General features: G+C 36.5%; 1 protein-coding gene across 2 annotated transcripts in view; it reads right to left on the reverse strand.

Annotated features, from left to right (window-relative positions):
• Nucleotides 1–18,599, reverse strand: part of XPO4 (exportin 4) — a 71,746-nt gene that overhangs the window by 7,479 nt on the left and 45,668 nt on the right. For both annotated transcript variants that reach the window (XM_034410066.2, XM_087894689.1), the window contains 7 exons: nt 18,084–18,260; nt 11,703–11,845; nt 11,454–11,596; nt 7,766–7,943; nt 5,827–5,986; nt 4,892–5,061; nt 3,442–3,616 (listed from right to left, as the gene is read on the reverse strand). In XM_034410066.2, the coding sequence (XP_034265957.1) occupies nt 3,442–3,616; nt 4,892–5,061; nt 5,827–5,986; nt 7,766–7,943; nt 11,454–11,596; nt 11,703–11,845; nt 18,084–18,260 (1,146 nt within the window). The remainder of the gene's footprint in view (nt 1–3,441; nt 3,617–4,891; nt 5,062–5,826; nt 5,987–7,765; nt 7,944–11,453; nt 11,597–11,702; nt 11,846–18,083; nt 18,261–18,599) is intronic.

The raw sequence follows: 18,599 nt of genomic DNA on the forward strand, positions 1-18,599 counted from the left end.
ACTGTAGCTTTCCTGCAGAAAGCTGCAGACAGAAAGAGTTTGACCCAAAGATTTTTCATATAAATACACTTATTTGGATAACAGTATTGTTTATATATAACACAACCTAAACTGGAGGAAGTTTTTTAATTTTTTTTTATTTTAAACACATTAAAACAAACACAAAACAAACAACACATCTATACATATCATTTTTCTGTTGTTAACAGCTCATTTAAGGTGATCCTTTCTTATTATTTACATATATTCTAACTTTATCTTAATCTATTTAAATAATCCAATTTCCTTTACAACGACTTCTCTTTACTTTGATCTTCAGCACATTCAAGCAATATTATCACAAAAATAAACAATAAAGTATTATTTCACTTCCCCCTTTTTTCCTTTTTTTCCTTTTTCCTTTTCTCCCACCACTCATACCATCTGTACCATACTCTATAGTAATCTGTGTCCTCTTTTTCCTTAAGTTCCTTTGTAAGCTTGTCCATCTCTGCGCATTCAAGGATTTTTTTAATTAAATCCTCTTCTGTTGGTGGGCATTCCTTCTTTAAACTGGAGGAAGTTTAAGATTGATCATAAAGGCATTACTTCAGTTCTAAATAAGTTGGCAATGCCCGTTTACTAAAATCCCTCTGTGAGGGAGATAGGCAGTTTCTAAATATGATAAATAAATGAGTAAATATTTAAATAATTTATTTCTTGTTTGAATATTATGTATAAAACATACCCAGCCAAAAACCTTAAAATGCTAAAGGAACACCGATTTTGAAAAAGCAGTACGTATGTAAATTTTAAGCCAAATTTTATGGCTTAAAAAAAAAAAAGCTGAACTGACTCTGGGCGGGTAATAAACAAAAGCCATAAAACCACAAAAATACAATTAAAAACAGGGTTAAAACGTGAATATAAAAACAAGTTAAAAATCAACTTCAAAGGCAGAGGGAGTGCCTTCAAATTGATTTTAAAGAGCAAGGTGTTTTAACAGGTAGTAAATGTCCATAGCAAAATGTCTATGGAAATCCTCAATCATCCAGGTCATGTTTGTCTCAAAGGTACTTTTTTTCCCAAAGGCAACTGGACTTTCTTATTTTTTTAAAAAAAATTCCTTCAGTCAGAAATGAAAAAGCTTCTTGGATAAGAAAAGTTTTCATGAAAACAAAAAGACAAAAACTAAGGAAGTTCAGTTGCCTTTTGAAAAAACACTTTTGGGGCATCCATAGCAAAATTGGATTGTAAAAGGCTAGTGGGATTGTTTTAAACAATTGTGGAAGAGATGCGTGGAGAAACTGAGTCACAACAGTTGTCTCTGGAGTCTCACTATGGGAGTGGTAAAGGAGTCATATCATTTCTTGCTCTTTTAAAACATCATGAACACATTAGGCCTCCAAAACCTGATAAGCATGGTTTGAATTCTTTTATGTTGACTTGTCCTATCTGGCTTTGTATAATATTTTGTTTGCCAAAAGGGCTCATTATCCATTGTAAAACTTTACAACTAGCTGTTTCTGGCTCAAGAATACAGCCTTTGTTTTTGCAGCCACATTTTTTAAACACATGTCACACTATTTTAAAAAATCATTTTTTGAGACGCTTCCTTGAAAAGGAAACGGGAAGTATTGATTAAGAAATAGCACATGCTTAAATCCTGGAAGGCAATGGAATATGTCTATAGCTAAAATAAAGGGGAAAAAAGGGAGAAACTTTTTTTTCCCCAAAGTATTCCTCTAATTTTTTAGTTTGTGTCTGTTTTCTTTTCTCTATACATGTGTGAGTGTACACATGAATGTGTGTATGCAGAAGAGGGTATATTTGGCAAAATGTGGCCTTTGCTAAACGGCTAAATCAGGAAAATGGAGATGGAGAATAGGGTTGAAGTGGTCATTTCTGATCCATTCAACTCCCCCTTGCAACAGCCACATCCTTGTATTAATGGCCCACCGTTCTCCAGAAGAGGCAAGTGTTTTGATAGACGCTCCAGAATCATCGTTCTGAGGTCTTTAGAATGATGTACTGAGGCCACTGACGCTTCCCAATACAGTACAATAGGCACTCTCCCAAAACAGCTTCTAATGCGAGGGTATCAAACCCAAAGCCCATGGGTCAGATCAGGTCCACGGGATGCTTAGATCTGGCCCATGAGCGTGGCCTGGAAATAGCAGAGGCCGACGGTGCCTCTGCTAGTGAAAACGGGGGACGAGGGGACGGACATCCCATTTTGGCGGCATGGTGCTGCAGGAAGCATCCGTCCCATCTGCCATCCATCCCATCTCTCCCACCAGCCGGCCCGCAGAGGACAACTACAATGCTGATCCGGCCCTCGAAGAAATCCAGTTTGACACCTCTGTTCTAAAGCAATGCTTCTCAACTTCAGCATCTTTTAAGATGTGTGGACTTCAACTTCTGGGAGTTGAGGTCAATGCATCTTAAAGTTGCTGAGGTTGTAAAATAATGATTTAAAGCAAGGCTGTCAAACTCGCGGCCCATGGACTGGATGTGTCAGGCACTAGCCACGCCCCATTTAGCAAAGGGGGAAAAAGTCCCGATATGTCACGTGACGATGCCGTGACCATGCAAGTTTGACACCCCTGATCTAAGGGATGCAGATGGATGACCCAGTGGATAGGAACAGTCTTGAACTGTGGAGACAAAATGATGGGTGGACTGTTTTTATTTAAATACATTTTTCTGCGTATCAGCAAAAAAAAGTTTCCAAAAATATGCTAAATCAGTAAATATAACTAAGCAACATTGCACAAAATGAAAAAGAGGGAAAAAATAAAAAGAAAAGTCAGACATAAGATATTATGGTTAGATTTTGTTTATTTAATATTTGTTATTTTAGGTCCAGAACATTTTTCATGGAATTTTATGACACCCTTTGATAGCAAAATGACCGATATTAGAACTTTAATTTTCAACAATAAAAATGAAAGCATTGATGCATGAATGTCAAGAATGACTTAAAGTATTTAAATATATTATTTAATTCAACATTGTTGCATTAAAATTATAAGAATCAGTATTTTTGCAGTTCAAGATAATATATCCCATGATTTCCCAATCCAGAATCAAAAATAAGATTGGTAACAGATTTCTTTCCTTATCCCTGAATAACTAATTTCTGTTAATAAATGAAAATAAATAGAAAATAGATAGAAAAGTATTGTATTTTGAGAGTATGCAGCTATACACCACCAATATATTTTATATTTCATTTATATAATAAATGAAAATAAAAGAAAATAGAAAAAGTATTGTATTTTGAGAGTATGCAGCTATACACCACCAATATATTTTATATGCACTCATTTTGTTTGACAAATTCCAATAAATAAATAAAATAATAAAGTCAACAAGGAAAACAAATCAAGACTACTGAATGCCAAACTGTCACTTGCTGATATCACTCATCCTGAATTTTAAAGCAGAGATTGTACTTACTTCTGTCCAGTACTGCTGTTTGGTATCTCCATCCATATGAGCAAAACCCCCAAGAACTAAGGCTTTCATTAATGTACGTTGCACTGAACTGGATAGAAAGTGAAGAGGGGGATTCCGTCTGGCAAATTGTTTTGCTAAGTTCCACCAGTTTTCACACTGAATTACTAAATTTGCCCTAACAAAAAAACATTGAAACACAATAAATAACAATGCAATAGCCTGGAACAGTTAAATAAAACCAGCTTTCTCCCAGATTTTAAACAGATTCTTAACAAACAAATATTTATCTAATGACATTGTGTGTCAAATTCTTCCCCTTTGTTTTGTTCATAAGTAGAAATAGGACAAAATAATTTATGTCTTACCAACAATATTCTTCTTTTGGGAACTCACTTAAACCTGAATTGGCTATAGCACATGTTTTTATATTTCTTTATATATAAGCACAAGTTAAAAGGAACTTTAGAAGCAAGTTTTGGAACTGCCATTTCTATTTACTAATATGAAGCAATCAGTTTCTGAAGAATTTAGCAGTAAAACTGAGGCTTGGCAAATTGTCTTTTTAATTTTTGGTGTTGATCAAATCAAAAAGAGTTATCGCAATCATGTTCCATGCCTTGGAAATAACTATGGTATCTTAACAATGGTAGCTTAGCACTAGACTCATCAAACTTCTAGAAAGAATCATTTTGTAAATTAAGTATTTACATTCCAGCCCCTAAGTAAGATTGTCCTCAACTTATGACTAGTCTTTAAAAAAGCATTTGAAATTACGACGGGCTTGGAACAAGTGTCCGTTTTGGAAAATGGGTTGCTCTTAAGACTGTGGTGTTTGCTTATGACCACTGCAAAGAATGTTGTAAAATTGGGTACAGTCAGGTGGGATCTCAATTTATAACTGTAATGACTTATGATTGGAAATCCACCCGCAATTGCTATTGTAAATCAAGGACTACCAGCAATGCAGTTCGTTCAAACAGTATCATTTTGCTTGTGAACTTATTGGATAGTAAGAACACTTCTAACCATTTTAATCTCTTCCTATTTTCCTCAATGTATGCCTAAAACTCTTTTGAAGTAGTTCAAACATGTATCTTTACAACATACTTTTGATGGGCAAGCAATCTATATTGTGAATGTAGTCCAGATGCATGCTGGTTGTGATCTGTCCTCAAAAGATACAAATTAGAGAATTTTAAACTCTATTAAGTTTAACACATCTAATTTGTATTTAACCCATCAAACTGTGAAAAATAAACAAAAATATTTCATCTATCTGCCTTCCAGATAGATGGCACCAGGTAATTGTTTCAGTACTACTAATACTTCTCACAGATACTATTTATATATTCACAGAGTCTACTAACATCTAGTTTGGTCCAGAAATTCTCATGGGACTCTTAGAAAAACATTTATTTTTTTCATCTAGGAGTATAACTTTTAGGCTTACCTCTCCCTCCTTTCTACCAAAGTTACCAGTAGCTGCACAGTGTCATTGGCAAGTTCTTGCTCAGAACTCCACACTGCAAGATTGCTGAGTACTTTTTCTAAAAGGTAGCCCACAATCCATTGGGCACCCTCAGTGTCAGCACCAAATGCGGTGTTGAATGGCAAGCTTATCTAAAAAAAAAAGTTAATATTTATGAATGCCACAGAATATAGTAATGTATTGATAAGAACATTGTCTGACTCCATAGCTTTCTTTTGTTTATTGTAAATTAAAAATACATATCCGTTTTCTTCAAAAATGCATTAGGAATAACATAATTGAAGGCACATACAGATTTAATAGACAGATTCATTATAGCAGGAGTCCCCAATCCCCAGGCCAGAGACCAGCACTGCTTTGAGCCCGCCAGGAATGGCCACGCAAGTAAATGAAGCTCTATCTGAGCAAGCACGGGATCTAGGCAGTGCATAAAACCATACTCCCCCTCCCCAGTCCACAGAAAAATTGCACTCCATGGAACTGGTCCCTGGCACCCCAAGAGTTGGGGGCAGTTGCATTATCGTATTTCCGCATGCATGCGCCCACTGATTTTAGAGGAATATAGGTGGTCCACACATGCAGCAGAAGCAGCTGAGACGGGAAATTATCATATCAGATCATAAAAATGGTGTACTATTTTGAATGCTTTTTCCCATATATAAATTCCCTAAAAAACATTTTAAAGTTTCATTATTATTTATAAGGAACATCTTTATTTATTATTTATAAAGAACTCTTTCATTGTACATTTAGATCAGATCATACTTACTTAAGTGTTGCAATGAATAAGCTCATGTGGTTTGTTGCAAAATTTCAGAACTCGCGCTTTAAGAAATTTTAAATTTTAAATTTCTTAAAGCACAAAAAAAATGTCCACAAGTTTAAAATTATTTTACCTGGTCATATAGCTTTTCATCTACGAGGAGATAGGTTTTTGCCCACCGTTTGAGGAACCACACAATATCTTTTCCCATTTGTGGGCTTAGAAGGTGCGTAAGATCTGCTCTTATTGCTCGAGACTCCACTTCCGAAACTCTTAGAACAGAAGACAATAACCTGAAGAAAATTAAAGATACCGTGATTTTCCCCTAGCACTCACTGATGTTGATTTATGCTTAAACACATGAAACCTTTTCTTTTTTTTAGGGTTTGTCAAGGGAATAAGGGAGTAACATGATCAGCTTCCCCATTTCTACCAGTAGAAAACAGTTTCCTTTTTGAAACACTACGTTTTCCACGTATTCACTCTTTCAGCCGCCTATTCTGCCTATTCTTTACCTTAAAGGTTAGTATGAAAATTCTCAATCTTTAATTTGGAAATCTCAGGTTACTGTTGCAGGAAGAACTAATTCTCCAAGATTAATGCAACAAACCAGCTTAGAATATTTGAAATTTTTATTGAGACTTTATACCAATTAACCTTATAACTCTTCAGTCCAAGACTAGTTTAATATTGCTGAAGAGTTTTCCAAGACACAGTATTGATTTTCAGTTATTTAATCCCTGAAGGAGCATATTAACCCAAAGAAAACAGACCCTTCAGAGGATAGTAAGTATCTTGGAGGAAAGAGGGAAAGTGATGCCACAGTTCAATTGTAACACATTCAGATCCCCAAAAAGGAACACCTAATGAATTATCTTGCACCTCCCGTTTACATGGTGTGAGGCAGCCCAGTTGGGATAGACTTTTAACTCACACATCTGGGGAGCTTTAACCAAATAGAAGGCAGTGCTGGGCTGGTAGTCTGATACCTTAGAAATGTATTTCTTAGTATCAAGATGTCTCTGCAGCAACCATCATATATCTTCTATTTAGTCAATTCCTGTAAGCATGAAGGAACTGCTGAAAAACTTGCTATCCTAGTGTGAAAAGTGGCTTTATATGTATTCTGGAAATGCAGAGTGTCTGTGGTATATTGGCTCAAAATTATCTTTTAAACAGTCAAAGTATTTATTTCCTTAAAATTTAAGACTTCTATATCCATCTCTCCTCACTTTTAGAAACTTGATCTTGATATCTGCAGAAAATACTTATTGCTGCCAACACTTACAACATTACAGACCATATATGGCCTCAGTGTAGCAGTTTTATTACAGCAAATAATAGAGACCATATGCATATTAATAAAGACATTGTTTTTCTGTTATAAAACAAAAGTTTTTAAAACAGATGGATACTAAAAATTTAATTCAAAATGTTTCCTTATTGAGAGATGTTAGAAACAGGTATTCCTCTTTTAAGAGTAAAACCCTTTAACACATTCTCCTCAAAGTTCTCTGAATTTTTACCCAAAGACAACAAATTACTTGAGAATTTTAATTTTAGTGACTTAGAAAGCATTCTGTGACAATATGCTGGCTTACAAAACTGAATATATGTTCTGGGAAACACATTCTGAATAGTCATTTCTGCCTTGCTATAAGGTATTTATTTTGATTTAAAGATGTACCCATGTCACATACCTGTAAGCATGTTCACAACAACTCATTTCATTTTCATTTAATAAGCAATGTATTTCCTTTATCTGACACACAGTCCTCTAAAAATGGTGTTTATGTTATTCTTATACCAACAACCCCCCTCCCGAATTTTACTTATACCACAGTGCATCATAATGTTTGCTTAGAGCAAAAAACCTTAACTATATTACAGTTTTTTCCCCTCAGTCATCAATATTAGGTCACTACATCTTAATTCTACAGAAAGCCTATTTAACTTTCTTTCACCAGTTCTGACATTCACATTGTTATCATAGATTAATAATTTACAATGATAGCCCTATCTACTTCTGATTTATGGTTCAATATTTAGCATTAAAATACTAAATAAATTACCTAATAACAGAATCGGTTCTGTTGTACCCTGGAATGGAAGAGGCCTTTTCTCCTGGAGATCCAAGAATTTGAAGCGTTGTATTGATGTCAACCTCAGTTGAATGCTTAATGGAATACTCCATTATTTCTGGAGGTATTAGCGGAGTCTCTCCCTGAGTATCATTAGCTAAGAGGTAGCCTTAAAATTAAAAGCAAACAAACAAAAAAAGAAAGTAGTGACCTCAAGAGCCTTGGTAGTACAGTGGTTTAATGCACCCTGTAATTAACACAGCTGCCTGCAATTTCTGCAGGTTCAAATCTTACCAGGCTCAAGGTTGACTCAGCCTTCCATCCTTTCTAAGGTAGGTTAAATGAGGACCCAGTTTGTGGGGGCAATAAGCTGACTTTGTATAAATATACAAAAGTATGAAGGCTATTGCTTAACGCATTGTAAGCCACCCTGAGTCTCCGGAGAAGGGCGGCATATAAATAAAATTAAAAAAAAAAAAAAAGTTACCTAGCCTAAATTAAATACTGCTTTAAGTGCCATCAAAAAGATGCTGAGAGAATTGGCATCAATATTTGGCTAAATTCTATGATATGCTTAAATTAAAACTGGCATTTATGGTACATAGTTCAGTTTGGTTTTGTATTCAATTTCTACATGTCAGAATAAAGTCTATAAACAACTACAATTATTAGGGAGAAAGTAGCAAATAAAACTAAATTCACCTTAGATCCCATAACAAATATAATTTTTGAATAATACATCTCCCATCTTGGCCATCATGTCACTACTACTTTTTAAGAGTCTTCTGCATTTCCAGCCTAGGCTAGATAGAACCTTTTCAAAAATTCCTGTAATATTGACAGGTCTAACCAATTAACTCCTTCCAGGGGGAATATATAGTAGCTAAAAATGCAGAGGAAGGACTGGGAGAAATTACACAAATTTCAAGATCAAAATAATGTGTTGAGGGCGGACATAAATAATCTTGTTGTTCCTCCTTCCATGGATCTGCCTGAAGCCTGCAGTGTCTGTTCTCCAGAGGCAGTAGACCTCTTCTTAATTTGCAACATAATATATCAATAGCAGGCTGTGCTTTCAATCCCCCAATGCATTTGCATGCAGTATCATCAGCATAGCAGTACTTGAAGGCCATTAGGGCTCTCAAAAAGAAGAATTTTAAGTGCCAAAAGATACATGAATGAAACATCATAGCATGTGAATTAAGACCATCATTTCCATAAAACCTCAATAAAAAGTCTTTGCTTGTATATTTGTGAACCAGTATGTCAGTAAAACAGGACTATTGTTTTAAGATCAGTTTGGAACACATACACATATCTGAGATACGATCATATGGAAACATAGACTGTTGTGATAACTGCATAGCATTGTGCCTATGTGTTTCAAACAAGATGTTAACGTAAATAATGGAAATAAAATTAAAGCACAGTGGAGATCATTTAGACTACTGAGTTCAACCCTGTGCACAGTGCAATAATCCTAATTAATGCATCCCAGGCAGATGGCTGTCTCCTACTTGAATGCATCCAACAAAAATGAATCCATCCCGTCTCAAAAATTGGTTCTGTTCTGTAACAGTTCTTACTATTTGGACATTTTTTTAATAACATTCAGTTGGAATTGGTCTTCCTAAAACTCAAATCTATTATTCTGCCCTGCATTCTGGAATAGCAGTAACACTTAAGACATATACTGCTTCACAGTGCTTTACAGCCCTCTCTAAGGGGTTTACAGAGTCAGCATATTGCCCCCAACAATTTGGGTCCTCATTTTACCCACCTCGGAAGGATGGAAGGCTGAGTCAACCTTGAGCTGGTGAGATTTGAACTGCCAAAATTCTAGCAGCCGGCAGTCAGCAGAAGTAGCCTGCAGTACTGCATTTTAATCCATTGCGCCACCACTGTGATGATGGCAAACAGAACTTCTCGTATTTTTTGAAGCATGCCATCATGACCCTCCTCAATTGTATTTTCTCAACATTAAACTTTTTTTCCCCACATAGAACTGAATTTCCAAGCCCCAGGTCATCCTCACTGTCCTCTTTGTACCTGTTCCAGCTTGACTGAATCCTTTAAAAATATTAATGCTCAGAACTGGACAAAGTACCTCAATTTGCCCATTGCAGAGCAAAGCAAAACTATTCCAAGATTTGGGAGGCATATTTGTATTGATAAAACCTAACACTCCTTAAGCCTTTTCGGAAACCATGACACATTTTTGACTCTTATTCAGTTTTATAATCAACTACAATTTCAAATTTCCTTTTGTATATACTATTACAAAGTCAAATATTTCACTTTCTGTGCCTGCACATTTTATTTTCTCCATGAAACGGATGACCTTTCCATTTGTCTCTATAGTAATTGTTAGTAGTTCTCTTTTTAGTACAAAGTATTGGCAAACATTGCATCTGAATTGCTGAGCCTAAATATAAGCGAGTTTTGTGCTGATTAATGGAAAAGCAGTTTATAATAGGATGATAGCTCTTATTCTTGGAGGCCAAAAGATTAAGAGGCAATTTGGCCTTCAGGGTTCACACAACGCTTGTTTCCCAGCCAACTGAAGGAGATCATTAGATGCTGTTTCAAGAGACTTCTTTCCTGTATAGTCTATAACTACTGGGTCCTCAACAGCATGTGATGCATTTAAATTTCACCCTATCTGTGCTTCCTTCCTATTTTCATGCAGGTACTAGTCTAAAGAATCTAGGAGGCTATATCAATGTCCAAAAGAAATTTGACTGTAGTAGTGCAATACAGCAAATATACTGTAGCCTTCCTAATTTCTTAGCTATTTAAAAAAAAAATTAACTTGTAAATGTTAACCTTGCTTTGAATTTTGTATTGAGCTTTTAGTCAAGTTTTTATATCATTCTGTGATGTTTAAGAGTCACCCAGTCACCTAAGTGAGATAAGGGTGGCATAGAAATTTGATAAATAAACAATGCCAGGGCTAATTCATAATAGCCATCTTTTCAAGTCCAGTTTAGCTGGACTTTTCTTAAACTGTCATTTATTTTTCCTATTCTATAAGCCTTGAGCTAAATGTTAAGGTTTTCTGTATTGCATATACCAATGCTAATCTTTCCTAAATACAGTAATCCTCATTCAAGAAACAAGCAATTGCTCTCAAATACTGTAAAACAATTAGACTATATTTTCAAAGTTGTAACTTTGGGTTTTTGAGGGAAGGGAAGGCTGAGGAAGCTGGTAATTTGCTTCACTGAGTCATACTGGACAACTGGAAACCTCACTCAATGATGCTAGGTAAAATTGTTCTTCTAACTTTCTGCTTGAATAAAATTCTGACTTGGCCAAAATAGCAAGAAAAATTTCATGCCTACAGAAACTGCTTCCCCTTATCAACAAAAATCTCAACATACTGCTTAATGGTACTATATTTTCCCTCTTTTTCAATAGAAACAAACCAGAAGCACTAAGATCCTTGTACCCAATCTACAAATCTGGTTTGTTTGTTTTTTTGGTTTGGTTTTTTGCTGTGTGCTAAAGAAAACCATCACACTCACATAAGACCATTTTTCCTGACTTGAGTGTTGTGAAAATAAGGGTGCATCTATGTGAGTAAACTACACATACACAATTGTAATAGAATTGACAAAGAAACCTCCATTTCCAATGGAATGATCTCAGTTGCCTGTGTGCAGAAGTCTCTACTCACCTGTGACTAGAATAAGCCAATGAATATCCTCATACAAGTCATCAAGCACTTTATTGTCAATGGAGCTTGATCCAGCTGAACTTATTAATTGCTGATGCCTTTGTAACTGGCCATGAAGCCTTGTCACTCTGTCTTCTAACAAACTGAAGAGAAACATTAAACAAGTTTATCATTTTTTCCCACAATGAAGATGCAATGAATGAAAACAGCAAAGCCCATGTCAAAGGATACACATGACTTAAGCTATACCTGATAAGAAGAGGTATACAGTGTTCAGCAGCAATTCTTCCTAACATGCCTATGCTGGCCAGCTGATCAGAAAATTGTTCTCTGTCATCCTCCTGCAGCTCACTTATTTCCTCTTCCTCCCTGGAAGCCACACCATTGGCAGTCTGAATTGAAAAGAGAATGCAAGCCTGTCACATTGTAAAAACTGATTTTCTAGAATGTGTTAATAGTTTAAATAAAATAGATTAAAAACTGACCCATCATAAGCAAATATAAGGTAATATGTCCAGGTGTTATTCAAGGTGAAAAAGTACAAATGTAGAAAAAGATACACTCTGGATTTGCAGCTATTGCATGTTTCTTCTTTCTCTCTTTGTAATATCAAAAACACAGGACCGCTTTATTGGATAGGACCAAAAGCACACCCAATTCAGCATTCCAATCCCACAGGGGAAAAATCAGCTATCTGTGGAAAATTCTTCTGATCATGTTTCTTAATAATCAGCATACATACTGTTTAAGAGATGAGAGATAATAAACAGCCATAGTGACTAAAAGTAGCATAAACTAGGACCTTCTCCTCCATGAAGCTACCCCAAGTTGTTCCTCATTATATTTTGTGGAAGAAAATTCTGAAGTTACATAGAAACTTATGTTGACAGTCCTGGAATGTCAAGTTTCCTTCCTAATTATTATAGCTAAAGGTCCTAGTTCGTGCTCATTTGGGTCTGTAAAATCAAAGCTGAAATTCTGCTCAACTATATATAGGGGGACAGGGGGAGATTGTTGACTGTGATCTGCTTAATCCAATTTTCAAAAAAACAGGAGCCATTTACTTCTAATATTATTACAAGCATCAATTCTCCAAACATTTTACAGGATTTAGAACAAAGGAGAATCTCTAGGGGGAACTAACAACCAACAAACCATGAGAACACGGAGCGCAGAGCAAAACAGTTAAGGGAGAAACAGGATCATTACAGAAGGTATTCTTGAATCCAGGGAAGGGGGAAGCACAAAAAAAAAAAGATTCAGAAGAACCTACTTATACTACATATAGGTCATGCAGGAAAATCAGTTTGGTAGGCTTTTAGAATTCTATTACACTAGTAGCAATAAAGGTATTTCCAGAAATGCAAGTGGTTTTTGCTTTCTATGCTTGTCAGCTTCACGCGTTTGACATTAAACTTGAAAGCTCCCTTATTATCTACCATTAAAGAGGACTCAGTCCTGTTCAGGATCTAGACAGATGATTACTGTCCTCAAGATACCTCACTGACAGAACAAGCGGCATAGGTGCTCCATTACAGGAAATTTAGGGGAAGGAGCTACAGATGTTGCACAATGCTGTAGTGCAGTTAATACAGTATTTTGGCAAGCATTTACAAGGACGAGCTCCACAGGTTGTTATGCAGACACTTATATTCTGTTCCTATGCACGTTTACCAAAGAAACTGTAGAGGCGAGACAATTCCTTACTTTCCCTATTCAGTTCAGCTGGGCAGAATTCCCCACAGACCAGACTAAGGTGGCATTTGAAAGAAAGAGTAGGCAGATGGGCATTACTACTCATTGAAATCAATGTACTGTATGAGATACCTATTAAAATTTTATGTAGAGGTTCAGAGCTGCTTTTGATGATTCCACCTGGAGAATAATTACTAATTGGGAGATTAATAAATTATGACCTGAAAGATGCCAAATACTTGACTACACAGCAGATTTTCAATTGTATGTGCTAGGGCCATGTGCCAGAATGATTTTGGCCCAATCAATTAGCTTTAAGAAGGTCTCTCCTACTAACTGAAGATCAATTAGTATGACAAGGCACACCTTAGATCTTGGAAGAATTAGTTCAACATTGTACGATGGTTAATGGTAGGCTAGAGAAGTTGAGATCTAGAGGAAATAACCCTTTTTTAGCCTTCCCTTCCCCAAAATTGTCTTCTTGTCTTCCAAGGTGAGAAGCCGAAGGAAAAAAGGGACAATGAAGAGAACCACATTTGCACTAGAGAAACAAAAGGAGACCTTAGACCACGGGTGTCAAACTCGGTTGCGTCACGTATCGCAAAGTTTTTTGCCTTTGCGGAGCTGGGATGGGCGTGGCCTGCACATGATGCATCTGGCCTGTGGGCCGCCAGTTTAACAGGCCTGCCTTAGGCTGTTTTTAACTTCACTAAGCTTCTGTGCTCTGGATTGGTTGTAAACTATCACATTTATACAGTTTTAGGACAGCTTGCAAATAAATATCTACAAAACTCAACATTGGGAAACTTTGCAGAAGCCCCTCTCAAAAACTTAGCTGGACTCCCCCTCCCCCCCCACCCCATCCCTTACAATTAAGAAGAGCTCCAATATCTGACACCAGGAAATAATATCTTTAGGCTTTGTATCTCCTTGGTCACAGAAATCCATCAGCTTTTGGATTCTGGGATGTTAATTTCATAAATGGGGCTATTATGTGGCAGTTGGGCTTGCCACATAACCACTAGTAAACCAATGATAGTGAGCTTATCAATGGCAGATCAAGAACATAAACTTAATTTGGATGGAGGGATATAAATATTTAACAGACTTTGATATTCATAATATCAAGTTTCACTACACTGTAACTTTTGGTCTCATAGTACTATGCTCTGCGCTCCCAGCCGCAGTTACTGTTTCAAACTCAAACAGGACAAAGAGAGGCACCCTGCAGCCTCTTCAGGTTCTTTAATGTTCGACCTGTCCATTAATCTTAAAGAAAGATATCACCTATCTTTGTTGATTAGACAAGGAAATATAATTCTCTATGCATTTTAAGTGGGAAAAGTGTAAATAAGGATTCAATGGCTTGTACAGCAAGTCACGGCTTAGCATGATTTCTAAACCCAATCACTAAGTTCTGGTAGCAAATCGATAAAATAGTACACATCAGATCTAGAAAGAGGTAATTCCATACACGAGTTTTGTACAACTATTTATTAAATGCCTCAAAATATTTTTCAAAGTTCTTTCACAAAACATCAACTTAATAAACTATAAATAACAATTCTGAAGAGCATGCAATAAAGAGAGCACCTGCAGAAAGAGATCAAAGATTTACAGCGAACATAAGCACCAAGATCATAAGCTATGCTGTTTTAAGAATTATTCTTTCTTCTCAACCCTTAGGAAATCACCCACACATTTCTTAATTACAGGTAGTCTTCGAGGTACGAAGGGCCATTTAATCACTGTTCGAAGTTACGAATGCCCTCCCAAAAATGGACTTAAGGCATGGGTTCGAAACTGCAACCAAAAAGAAGCCTCTGGAATCATGTCACCTGGATTCAGTCACTCCTGAAGCAGTGGCCATTTTTAGTCCTATGTCTGCCCTGGTCACCCACAGTTACAACAGGTGATTTCTGAGGCCTATATGGTTGGCACATTTTTTTTCTCTCCTGGTCACGTGATCAACCAAGATCTTTGCAGCAGGTGCTTACTTTTTTTCCCTCCTCACTGCTGCCAGATAGAGGACTAAAGAGTGAATTTCTCATTGCTGCCCTTCTTGCTTCTTTCGTTGCTGTTGCCTTGAGGACTAGAGTACTATAGTTGCCTTGGTAAGTACTTTAAAATTTTCTTTTTCATTGTAATATGGCGCTTGTTTGTAAATACGTTTCACAACCTTTTTTTTTTTATTACTGTGGTTATTTGCATTTTGCTCTGGAATTGCTAGCAGAAATACTAGCCGGCGTCCATAGGGAACACTTTTAGTTCTGTAAAGTTCCTTTGCCTTCTATGTACTGTTTGTTTGCATGCAGTTTGAAACTGCTTGCAGAAAGATCCTTTGCATTCTACTGTATTGTGTTTGTTTGCTTTTGCTTTGAGGATTAGTGTGCACTACTGTAGAGAGCTTGTAGAACAGCTGATGGGCAGGCAGCAGTGATTTCCTCTGGAGGTTTTTCTCAGTGTCTTCAAAATTCACACCCACACCCACACACATACCCCAGTTTAAATCTGGGCACGTGCCTGGAGTCACTGCAGTTCTGAGGCACATGGATGCCTCATGGGCGAGCAACTGTGTTTTCTTCTGAAGGCTCCAATTGGGGACCCCTACAAATTCTCTTGGTTCACTTTAATAATGGCAGAGGTCAGTTAATGAACTGAAGCAAATAGGAACCCTGATTTTTGTTTATATATCGACTCAGTGGATTCACTTAACAAGTGCCATAAAAGTGTTGTAAAAATAAGTCCAATTCATTTTATAACAGTCATTTCACTTACATCCCTAATGGGCAGGTTCCATTAAGGAACCTGTACTTGAAGTGCAGTACTTGAGGAATACCTGTACTTGAAGTGGATTTAGAGCAGGGGTGAAATCTAAAATTTGCTACTACCGGTTCTGTGGGCGTGGCTTGGTGGTGGTGGGGATAATGTGACTGGGTGGGCGTGGCCAACTTTTTTTTTTTTTAACTTTTAAAAGCATTTTTTCTATAACCTCTTCGGCTGAAAAGGTTATAGGGAAAAAAATGCCTTTAAAAGCCTCTGACGATCCCAGCTGAGCCACGTGATCATCAGAGGCTTTTTTTTTTTCACTTTTAAAAACATTTTTTTTGGCCAAAGAGGTTGTAGAAAAAAATGCTTTTAAAAGTTTAAAAGAACAGCCTCTGATGATTGCGTGGCTCAGCTGGGCATTTGGAGGGGTGTGTGCAGGGATTTTTGCTAACGGTTTTCCGAATCACATGCCCCATTACTACCGGATCAGTCGATCTGGTCTGAGCCAGAAGCATTTCACCCCTGATTTAGAGGTTTTTCTTTTTTTAAATGCAAAACATCCAAGAGGTCAAATTTTAACCTCTTCTGGAACAAACCATTTCCTTCTTTGCTCACCACTGTTATTTTGTTATCAAACATACAAACTCTGCTCACTGCTGCCTTCCAAACCTAAGTGAGAAGTCAGCCATGCTGAGTTCTATAAAATGTCCAAAGTAGATTTTCAAACCAACTGCTAAAGAGGAAAAATAAGATTCATACTTCTGTTTCATGATATACTTGAGAGCATATCATTATCATCAACAGTAGCACTAATACCCCCAATAAACAGGTCATCAGACTTATCCCATGTTATCCTCCAGAACTCACTGATTTGTGGCAGTTATACTTATGGTGACAGCTGTATTCTAAATAGGCAAGCCTCCCCCATGGCAGCCCTGGCAGTACCACGTAGTCCTAGCTTTCCAAATATGGCCATTAACCAAGAACCAAGACTCCTGCAATAGCACTCTGCAGTAACATACAGAAAACAGTATTGTTTGTTGTTGAATGCATTAGATTTTAATAATGAAGCTAATTAGTGCAAAACAGAATCAAGAGTAAGTAATTATTTTTAATTATCAACTCACAATTACCATATTTTTCAACTGGGGTATATCAGTTTTTTTCCCCACAGCACACACACACAACCTTGAAATTCCATCTAAAATCATTGCAGATATCTTAGCAAGGATACTAGAAACTAGAACCAAGCCATGCTTTCATCTTCTAAGATGGTCTTTCAATCCTCTTCCCTTGATCCCACCATCCAATAATGTTCTTAATAGCTGCAATGCCACAGCTGTCTATGGAAAGTGCTTCTTGTTTGAAAAACACTAGCTGCTGCTTTGATATTGAACAAACCAGAAGTGTTTGTATTGTCAGCTGTGGCTTCTAAGTAAACAGGCATGGGGATGAACTTAGAGAAATTAATGAATTTTCTGCACAAAGTAGGCTGGAATTATCTAGTCACAAACTCAAAGGCCTTAATTATGAAATATATTGGCTGGCACTTTGGCCATCATCAACATAGTCATTGAGGACTAAGAGTCCTCAAACATCAATGTGTTCTCCGCGCCCAAGAGGAATGCTAGAATTATCATTAAATTCTATTTCAATAATCCAAAACTGATAGATAACTAGTGATCATTATACCAGTATAGTTAAACTCTGGTTTCTCAGAATTATAAGTAACAAATCAAGAAAACTGGAGGAGTCAGTATGAAAGGGGGATGGATTTGGATTTCTGCATTATTTTGACAAAGCATTTTAATTATCCCATTGTGGTTATTATTTCATTAGACTTGTCACCTTGTCTTTGACATTTTTTATAGATCTTTTAAATAGAAATTACTGTATTTGAAACCTATTGTGTAATACTGTAAAGATAAATACATTTATTTCTACTGAACAGACAAAACTGGGGCAGAGAGAACTACACTTTTCCCCCCCTCTCTCTCTCTTTCTCTCTCTCTCTCTCTCTCTCTCACACACACACATACACACACACCAAAGGTTTAGCATGATTGTTTAATCTTGGTCAATACCTTATTCATGTTTATGTTTAAATAAATCAACTTTTTAATTATTCCACATCTCAAGATTTTCATAATTGCCTCTAGAACTTACCAAATTCCTTGTACCATCAGGAGCAGCTAAGTGGCACTGGATGTAAGAATTAAAAACCTGAACAGCATGCTGAGTGAAGAAGCCTTTGTGGAAATGTTTATCATCTTGTACCAAGGTAAGCCATGATTCCAAGAGCTTGTCATATGCCTCCATATATACCATATCATCTTTGTCAAGCTAAAGAAATAAAGGAAAAATACAAATTATCCAAAAATTGTCAGAGCTTTCATCAACATTTACTCAGTAAATTTGCAAGAATAGTTTCTTCCCATTAGTTGTCTATATATTTAATTCCAATTTCTAATGTGTGACAATACCTATTTTTCCCACTGTTTGCAGTAGGCTTTTAGACTAACAGATAATTTATTGTGATTTGAACCCAGTACACTATAATCCAAACAGCTAGTTGTACAACTGGAGTAACATATGATATTCCTTCCCATTAGTGGTATCTCTACTCTCCTGTCAAAATGTTATACAAATTCCCTCAAGCCTCTGGACCAATTTTCCAAGAAT

The sequence above is a fragment of the Pantherophis guttatus genome, chromosome 5, assembly GCF_059756535.1.
Source record: "Pantherophis guttatus breed Tessera chromosome 5, ASM5975653v1, whole genome shotgun sequence".
Lineage (NCBI taxonomy): Eukaryota > Metazoa > Chordata > Lepidosauria > Squamata > Colubridae > Pantherophis > Pantherophis guttatus.